We start from the raw sequence: 9,132 nt of genomic DNA on the forward strand, positions 1-9,132 counted from the left end.
TGTGAGGGCTGGAGTTCAGCCCCTGGGGGGCTCAGCTGAGCTTCTCTGAAGACACCTTAAGAGGGCATCAACTTGCCCCCTTGACAGCCCCTTATTACCCCTCTATCTCTGGTAATTAACCCCCAGGGGGCCTGGGCCCCCCTGGGGTTGGGAGTTGACGGTAGGGACTCCTCAGATCTCACTGGCACATAGTTGGGGTGAAACTGCAGAGCCACCAGGCTGTCTGGGGAGCTCTGGCTCAGAATTCAAAAGGTGCTGGTCCTCATTTCTTAATGGTGTGTGTGTGGTGCTATGGACTGCCCAACGGGCATCTGAGGCATGATGGGTAGAGGCTGAGGTGCTAGGAGTGGTTCCCTTTATTAACGGCTAGAAAGTCAGGATCACTGAAGAAAGTCACCGAGGGGCCACAAGGCTGAGGGGTACGGGGCCTGGAGAGATGGAGCAGGGCTCACCACTCACTTCCAGTACCCAGGGGGCACAGCTGGTCCAAGAGGGAGAGGCACTGGTCACTTGAGTCACAAGGGTCAGGACAGGCACCTGGGGGAGAGTGGGATAGTCATAAGCACCCTCGTCTACACCACACCCAGCTGAGATGGACTCCACCAAGATCCACCCCCCTAGCGTCCCAGGACTCACTGAGAGACTGAGGGAGTGTCGGTCCGGTTGTCAGCTGTCACAGGCTAGGGCTGGGCGTCGTGGCTGGCGTGCAGGACCTGGGAGGCCCGGGGCTGATGCCCTGGCTGGCGTAGTACTCCACCACCTGCCGGGGCACCTCGGCCAGGACGCACTTAGCTAGCGCAGAGGGTGCGGCCTGGGATGGGGACGGGGACGGGGATGTGGTTAGGGGCGGGAGAGTGGGGGAAGGAGGGGCTCAGGTAAGAGGCGGGGCTTCGGGTGGCCAGCTGAGCTCCAGCGTCCTTCGCAGGACATCAATCAAGTGAGGGAGGCGGGTCAGATTTGGGCGGCAGGGGGAGCTGAGGAGTCCTTCAGCCGGGAGGGGCCTCCGGGCACTCACGTCCTTGAAGTCCCGGAAGGGCACGAACTGGACGATGTCGCGAGCCGCGGGCACCCCTCGGGGGCAGCGCAGTGGACCGTCATCGCCGTCCAGCAGCCGCATGTCGGAGAAATCGGCGTTGCCCACGCCCACGATGATGATGGACATGGGCAGGCGGGAGGCGCGCACGATGGCGGCGCGGGTCTCGGCCATGTCGCTCACCACACCGTCCGTGAGCACCAGCAGCACCGAGTACTTCTGAGGGCAGGCAGAGGGGGAGGAAGGGTCAGCTCTGCGGCCTTGGCACCGGCCCCAAGCCCGGGCCCGGGCCTCACCCGAGGACACCAGGTTGCCCGCTTCAGCTGGGGCTCCTCACCGTGGCTTGGCCAGTGCTCTGCTCCCGCTGGGCTGGCCCCGCCACGCGGTTGATGATGGGGGCCACGTTGGTGGGGCCATAGAGCTGGATCTGGGGCAGGCAACGGCGATAGGAGGTGATGACCCCCGAGATCTCTGTGGGCAAAGAGGTGAGGAGGGCAGAGATTAGCAGGGAGCCCTTCCTGAACGCCCTTAAAGCCAGGAGGTGCTTCTCTGTCTGAGGACTGCCCTGCCACCAAGTTCTTCACTAAGCAGGAGAGTTGGATGGTCCAGGTGCTGGCAGAGTTGGGTGGGCAGATAATGGGCCAGGGGCTGGAACTCTTATCAAACGAAGGCAGGTGTTGGATGGGTGAAGGGGCAGGGAGCAGGGCCCAGGGGAATGGAGTCTGTGCTCCTGCATGGGGTGTACAGGAGTAGGCAGCAAGCTGCATGCAGGGAGGCGGGGCTGGTGGGAATCTCCTCTCTTACCTTCACATTCAGGATTTTCCGGGTCAAAGTTGATAGCAAAGTCATGGGACACCTGTGAGGGTAGGGTGAGGCCAGCCAGGGGATGTTTTTCCTTCTTGTCTGACCCTCCCAACATCTGCTCCCTTCCGCTCGCACCCAGCCTACCTCAAAGTTGGGGGGGATTCGAGCCCCAAAGCCAAACGCTGGGAACCGTTTGTCACTGGGGAGAAGAAAAGTCTGTGGGGCCCCATTGGGCAAGGTGCCCCTGCCTGTCCAACACCCCGACCCCCTGCTACCTGTCGTAGTCCTGGCAGATGCCTCCCACTGCACGCAGGGCCTGCAGGTAGTGGTTGGGCTGGCGGGGGCTCAGGCAGTGCAGGGACTGGCTGCTCCTCGGGTCCCCATTGGAGGCGGTGAAGTCAATGGCCACCTGGTGGAGATGGGGAAAGTGTTATGGTTCATCCGTGAGCGCCAACAGAGAGGCTGGGCCAGAGCTAGGGCCTGTAGGGAGGCCTAAGGTGAATCTAAACAAGCCCACAGGTAGTCTCATCATAGAGTCGGGTGAGGGGAACAAGCTGACCACGCTAAGGCTCACGAGAGGTCCAAGTAGGGGCAGCGGGGATTCTGGGCTCTTCTGTTCACTATGGGCCTAGCCCCTCCCCCTTGGCCATGTCCCCGTCCCCTGGGCCTTTACCGTGAAGTTGATCTGGCAGCCGCCCATGATGTAATCCAGGAAGGTGTGCACCTTCTCCACCTGGTGGGAAGGGGGGAGTAAGGTGGAGGGATGGTCCCTTGAGGAGGAAGCTGGGTGGGGCTTCTGTAGGGGAAAGGGAAGGGCCGGAGTTTTTGAGGTTGAAGCTGGTGGTGGATAGGGAAGGGTTCTCAGTTCCCAGGAGCAGGGAAATGATCTTTGAAATGAGGGCAGGGTTGAATCTGAGGTTGCCTCGGGGGTCGGGGTGGGGCAGGGCTTGAGGCGGGCACTGGAATTTACCGTGCATTGGGCCAGCACTACGGTCCCTGAGCTCTTGTAATTCTTCTTCTTGTCCCGGTACTTGGGGTTGATACAGTCCCACTGCATCTAGACCCCACATACCCCACAAGCCCAGGGTCACATCACGTGACCCTTCCTCCCCCTTCCAGCGGAGCCTCCCAGAGTGAGACCCCCATGGCTCAGTCCTCAGGCTGAGCCCAGGGCTTTCCACCCTCTCCACCTCCTATCACGTGTGGGGGGGCTCTTCAGCATCACCCTCAGGATTCTCCCAGGGATCTTGGTGGGATTCTGGCTGAGGGTCTTTTTGGTACCTCCTGCCCAGGGTTTGCTGTTCCTTCCTGCATCTCCTGGAAGGTGCTGGTGAACTCGCCAATGAAGTCATGCTTCCCACTGGAGTCATAGTCATACACCAGGAACTGAGAAGGCAAGGGGGGTGGGGCGGTCAGGGTCGGGGAGGCTTTGCAGAGGTTCCTGGGGGCAGGAGGAGGGACTCAGGGTGGTAGGGGCCCAACAGTCGCTAGGCCCAAACAGATGTCCTCAACCTGCCTAGAGAAGCCACTTGTTGAACTTCATCCTTTGGCTCAGTCTGGCAGGGACTTTGGCCTCTGCTAGAAGGCACACACATAGCAACATTGAGCTGTGACTGGTTCTTTACCCGCAGTGGGAAGGGGTATCACATGGGGGAGAGGGAGGGGCTTGCCACACTCAGGGGTGTGGGTGGGGGAACGGTCTCTGGCAGAGGCCGGATGCTCCAACAGGCTGCCCTTGTTTGCGGGGGCCTCACCTTGAGAGGCCGGTGGACATCGCAGCTGCACAGGGAGTGCAGGGACAGACGGAACGGCTCCCAGCTGGGGTTCAGATTGTTCTTCACCACCTTGAAGAGGCACAGAGAGCTGGTCACCCCCGATCTAGTTTCCCCTGCTCTCCCCTTCCTCCCTCCTTCCCCCCAGCCCCAGGCACCAACCTCTGTCCTCCAGACCAGCTGGTCGCTCTGGTCCCCGTTGGTCTTATAGATCTCCATGAAGGGGTCAGACTTGCTGAACAGATCCTGGGGACATGGGGGAGAGCGTCCATGAGTCTGGTGAGGTCTGAGGGGGAAGTGGCTAACACCAAGAAGGGAGCAGCGCTGGGACCTGGGCTTTGTCCTGAGTAGGGGGGCTAGGCTCCCTAACAGTAGAGATGGGGACCTGGACTCTGGGTTTCCAACCTTGTTGTCCAGCTTGTGGGCTCTGAAGGTGAGCTGCACATAGTCATTGGTGCCAGATACCTCTTCGGCCACGATCTGCAAGGCGGACACAAATGACAGGATTCCCCCAACCCACTCCCACAAGGCCCTTTCCCTTAGATGGGAGCTAGCCCTGGGCATGATGTCACCATGGATGTCCATGCAGGGGCATTAATGCCCTGCCAGAGGGTGAGTACAGGTGACTTTGCCTACCGTGATAGTGGACTTGCCCGCGTTCTTCCCATTCTCCAGTAGCAGCGGCTTAGTGACCTTGGTCTGTGACACAACCTGGGGATGGAGGTGGAGGGGGACCCAGCTGTGACGCCCCCACCTGCTTTGGCCAGGGTACAAGGGACAGGGTAGTAAGTGCCCTTTGAGCTCTCACAGGGGCTGCACTTGGGCTAGGATTGGACTTAATTTCCGCAGCAACCTTAACGGGTAGGCACTGTGACCCGCATTGTTTAGATGAGGAAACTAAGACTCAGAGAGGTTAACTATCTAGCCCAAGGCTGCACAGCTGGTGGATGGTGGAGACGGGGGTCCAGGCCCCGACTGAACTAGCTCCAGAGCTTATCCTCTGTCTTCTTCTGGCTTCCAGAGGCAGAGCGATGGGGGTGGGGGTGGGGTGGGAATGCAGACCTGGCCCAAGGTGCACTCGGTAGAGCCAAGGAAGGTGTCATTGCGGGGGCTGGTGGCTCCGTCCTCGGCGTCAAACACGTGGAACTGCAGGGGTTGCTTCTCCTCAAAGAAGTACTCGAGGGCCAGCACCCGGGAGAAGACAGGGCTGGAGCAGGAGCGCAACACCTCTGTGCGCTCCACCTGCAGCAGAGGGGAGCGTGCCTTCTGGGAACCCGGGCTGCTTTGCCTTGCCCTGGACCGCCCCGGTCTTGCCCGCCTTCCTCAGGCTTCCGCACCCCAGCGACTAGCTCTTCTCTCCCTGGGCTGAACCCCAAGCTCAGGGGGCTGCCAGCCCCCAGGACCATCAGCCTGCTGGGGCTCTCGTATTTGGGAGTGGTGCCACTGACTTCGGGGGCGATCTCAGGACCCGACGGGACTCTGTGGGCTTTGGAATCTGTAAAATGGTTTGTGTGTGTAATGATGGCACCCCCATCTGCAGGGTTACCCACACAGCCTGGAAGAGGCCCCTGGGAGTCCTGACAGTCCCCCATGAGGCTTTCACTGCCCCCACCAGCCTCCTCCCTCTCAGTCCCGGAGGTGAGTGAAGGAGATCCCAGCCGCTCTCACCTCCACCCACTGCTCATCAGAGTGGAGCTTGAGCAGCACACAGGGGTGAGGCTTGGTGAGCGTGTCTCGGTCTAGGAGGCCGTGGCAGGACACCCGCAGCTCCACTCTCGAGGCCCCCAGCGTCATGGCTGGGGGCTCAGGCACCCATGCCATCTCCGGGCCGGACATGTCCCTGTGGGGACAGAGCAGATGGCCTGGACGCTGGAAGGGGAACACCTGCCAGGGGAGGGGTCTGTCTCTGGGAGCCAGGGGCCCACCCCCTTGCCCTTCTCCCTGAGGTCCTGGCATCTCATGGACCTGCTTCCCAGTGACCTCGCTCAGCTTCCCCTGAGCACTGAGCTGGGGAGGGTGGAGGACCCGAGCCCCCCACTCCTACATAGCCCAGTGCCCCTGTCACCCCTGCTGGCCTCATATGCGTGGATGGGGCTGGAGAGGGCTAGAGGGCTTGGGGGGTTCCTGGCAGCTTTGCTCCTAGGCCATCAATTGATCCACACTTTCTGCTACCTCAGCACCTTCTGCTATTTCCTGACTGATGTCTGAGTCAGCGCTGCACTCAGTCCTGGCTCGAAGGAGCTGAACTGGGGCAAGGGGTCCCTGCCAGTCTGAAGAGGATGGTCAGGAATGGAGGCTGCAGTGGGCAGGAGGAGGCAGATTGGAAGGTACCCTGCGGGGCTGTCCCCATCCACCTCCCCCGACTCACCTTCTGGTTGGCTGACGGAAAGGGAGGGATGGTGGGCTTGCAGAGTGAGAAGCAGAGCCCGGTCCCTGCTGAAATCTCCTCCAGGTTCCTGGCAGTGGCTCCCACTATGACAACGCTGGCTTTCCTCCCCACCTCCCCTGTTCTCACACTTCTTGGCAGCACTGGCACTGTCTCTTAGCGACAGGATTTTTGGGGCGCCTCGGCCCCCTCCATGCAGCCCGTGGGATGCACGCACGCCACCCTCCCCCAGCAGAGGCACCAAGCTTCGGGCAGCAGCAGGCAGGGGTCCGCTGGCCTGAGTTCATGGCGGGGCCATCCATCTATCTTTGTCTGTCCACATCTCAGGGTGAGGCTGTCTGATCCCATGTCGTGCTTCCCCAGTGAGTGTCCGTTGGTGTGTCTGAATGCCCCCACCCCGTGTCTCTCCCCTAGTCGGGTGTCTGTCTTCAGGAGGGTGTGACAGTTCCCGTACCTCCCTCAGAACTGGGACCCTTCCCTGGCTGGGTACCCCCTCCCCACAGCGTGTGCCTTTCTGGATACGTGAGGGAGGGTCTGAGTTGAAGGGGTCCTCTGCATTCCAGCCACAAGTCTCCCAGCTCTCACAGGTCCCCTGAGTTGGGCAGGGGCATGTGATGGCGAGGGTATTGGGCAGGACTAGAGACCTCTCTGGAGGCTGGGGGCGATGTTGTTATGGAGACTGGGCCAGGCTGGGCCGGGCTGGGGCTGGGCTAGGGAGGAAGGGTGGGCTCACCTGGGCTCTAGTCGGGGGCTCCTCTCTCCAGCTCTCTGGCCCTGGCCCTGACTCCCTTGCTGTTCCAGCCGCTGGCGCAGGCTCCGACTCCGGCTCTGCAGCTATTTATGGGGCCTGGATGGGGAGGGGTGGGGGGGGCCGCAGCACCAGCTCCCCCCGCACAGACCGGTTGGGAGGGAGAAGAGGGGAGGGGCAGGGCCACTGCCTAGGAGGAGCCACAGAGCCGGAGGAGGAGGGCGGGCTGGGGGTGGCTCAGACGCAGGACCCCTGCAGACACAGTGACACACATCCTCCCCTTCATGCCACACCCACACTCAGTATCACAGAGATGCACACGTTGCAGTGGTGCGTGCACACACACACATTCACGCCGGGAAATGATGGAGACATATGCACACACGACTCACAGGCTCACACATATCTTGACACAAACAGGTGCCAGTACATAAACTCACCGTGACACCATGACAGTTACAGCCTTACGGATACACACAGGGAAACACACCCAGTCTCACAACACTCTCTGTATCACATTTGTTAAGGACATTCACAGTCACATATAAAAGAACACTGGGCTATACTTGTCACACACAACACGCACTCATTCACGCCAACCAACCCGAATACGACAGAATGGAGATCTTCACGTGCTTCTTAAAAACCATCCTGTACCAGGCTAAGGCTCATAGCTTTGAGAATTCAAAGTTCCCTAGCCACCTTTTAACAGGGAGACGAGGAAATGGACACAATTGCTTAAGGGCACACAGTGTCACATCCTGGTCACGAAGCCCCCTGAAGATAGGGGGGAGATGTGCTGGACTGATTCCTGAGGTATCTTCCTGGTACCCACAACTCAACCCTAAACCCCGAGATTCAACTCATACGGCCACATCCTTGTGGGATGGGCCATGCCACATACAGATCTCGAGGAAACAAGACAATCATTCTCTAGTGAGGCCAGGGGAAGTGAGCAATTGCCCGGGAAGCTGCACGCCACGCATGAAGACATTTGGGTACATGGTGATCTGGGATGAGTATGACAGAGGGGTCACCAAGACGTCCTCACCCGCCATCCCCGAAGCTGCTTGTGTACTAAGGTAGCAGCCATTTACTGAGCATCTCCTGGGTGCCAGGCACTGTGCCAGAGGTTGGGGCTACACAGGTAATTAAGACCCAGCTCCTGCCCCTGGGGGAGGTGTGTGTATATGGAACAAAAATCACACAGACAGAGATGATCAGCCAATGCACAAATGAAATGAGGTATGACAGGTGCAAAATACGGACCTATTCAGGATGCAGTGGGCCACAAAGAGGGAGGGCTCAATTTGGATGAGTCAGGGGAAGGCATCAGGAAGGGCTTCACAGAGGAAGAGGCTATTGAGCCCAGTCTTTTTTTTTTAATATAAATTTATTTATTTATTTATTTTTGGCTGCATTGGGTCTTCACTGCTGCACGCGGGCTTTCTCTGTTGCGGTGAGCGGGGGCTACTCTTCGTTGCGGTGTGCGGGCTTCTCATTTCGGTGGCTTCTCTTTTTGCGGAGCACGGGCTCTAGGCACGCGGGCTTCAGTAGTTGTGGCATGCGGGCTCAGTAGTTGTGGTGCACGGGCTTAGTTGCTCCGCGGCATGTGGGATCTTCCCCGACCAGGGCTCGAACCCGTGTCCCCTGCATTGGCAGGCGGATTCTTAACCACTGCGCCGCCAGGGAAGTCCTTGAGCCCAGTCTTGAATGCCAAGCTGGTGTTTGTTAGTACACTGATGAGAAACGATTAATTTTAATCATTGATCTTCTCCTGCCCTAGGCACTTCTGCTCACCTGCAGGCCACTCTACTGTTGAGATTTCTGACTACTGATGGTGCCCCCAGGATGACACAACACCATTTAATTCCACCATTAGTGAGCCTGTCTGTGCGTAAACACACACACACACACACACACACACACACACACACACAGAGCACACTGCTCCCAGTCTCTTCCTGGGACACTGGGATCTCTCCAATCCCACTGCACCTCCCCAAAGCCCAACACACACTGGTGTTGGTTCCCCCCCCTTCTCCAGCCAGCTCAGCCAAGACCCTGCACATAACAGCCACCCTGCTTGGGGACTTCTGAGTCCCCTCCCATCCAGCAGCTCTCCAGTCTTTCCTACCTCTCCCCTTAGAGCTCTAGCCCCATCTCTGGGGGGATGTTCCCCACTTTTCCCCACTGTGGGCCTTGAGGGAAGGGGAGCAGCTGGTGGGGATGGGAGCAGAGAACGGGGAAAACAGCAGAGACTCGGGCAGGCGGTGATTTTGGTTTTTTTATTCTATACAAGTGGAGAGAGAGCCCCTGGGGACAGAGGGACAGATCTGCCCTCCCAGGTGAGGAGACACCCCCCACCCCCCAGGTCTGCAGAGCAAGC

The 9,132-nt window shown here is 59.4% G+C and overlaps 1 protein-coding gene across 1 annotated transcript; it reads right to left on the reverse strand.

The window, feature by feature from the left end:
- Positions 1 to 449: 449 nt before the first annotated feature.
- CPNE6 (copine 6) lies at positions 450 to 5,449 on the reverse strand. Its single transcript, XM_068534737.1, has 16 exons — positions 5,278 to 5,449; positions 4,672 to 4,851; positions 4,246 to 4,320; positions 4,015 to 4,089; positions 3,772 to 3,855; positions 3,592 to 3,681; positions 3,119 to 3,223; positions 2,808 to 2,894; positions 2,511 to 2,570; positions 2,113 to 2,246; positions 1,982 to 2,036; positions 1,838 to 1,889; positions 1,371 to 1,504; positions 1,016 to 1,252; positions 637 to 811; positions 450 to 537 (listed from the first exon to the last, which is right to left on the reverse strand). The coding sequence occupies exons 1-15, from the start codon at positions 5,443 to 5,445 to the stop codon at positions 674 to 676; spliced, it is 1,674 nt and encodes a 557-aa protein (XP_068390838.1). The 5' UTR covers positions 5,446 to 5,449; the 3' UTR covers positions 450 to 537; positions 637 to 673.
- Between the last annotated feature and the right edge of the window lie 3,683 nt (positions 5,450 to 9,132).

The sequence above is a fragment of the Eschrichtius robustus genome, chromosome 1 (assembly GCF_028021215.1).
Source record: "Eschrichtius robustus isolate mEscRob2 chromosome 1, mEscRob2.pri, whole genome shotgun sequence".
Classification (NCBI taxonomy): Eukaryota; Metazoa; Chordata; class Mammalia; order Artiodactyla; family Eschrichtiidae; genus Eschrichtius; species Eschrichtius robustus.

What these genes read in the sequence shown, in the direction of transcription:
- CPNE6 (XM_068534737.1), bottom strand. Translation starts at nt 5,445, where the DNA reads ATGTCCGGCCCGGAGATGGCATGGGTGCCTGAGCCCCCAGCCATGACG. An exon ending in CGGGCAAGTCCACTATCACG is followed by an intron (nt 4,090 to 4,245) that starts GTAGGCAAAGTC and finishes TCCGCCTTGCAG; the next exon opens with ATCGTGGCCGAAGAGGTATC. An exon ending in ATCTGCCAGGACTACGACAG is followed by an intron (nt 2,037 to 2,112) that starts GTAGCAGGGGGT and finishes TCTTCTCCCCAG; the next exon opens with TGACAAACGGTTCCCAGCGT.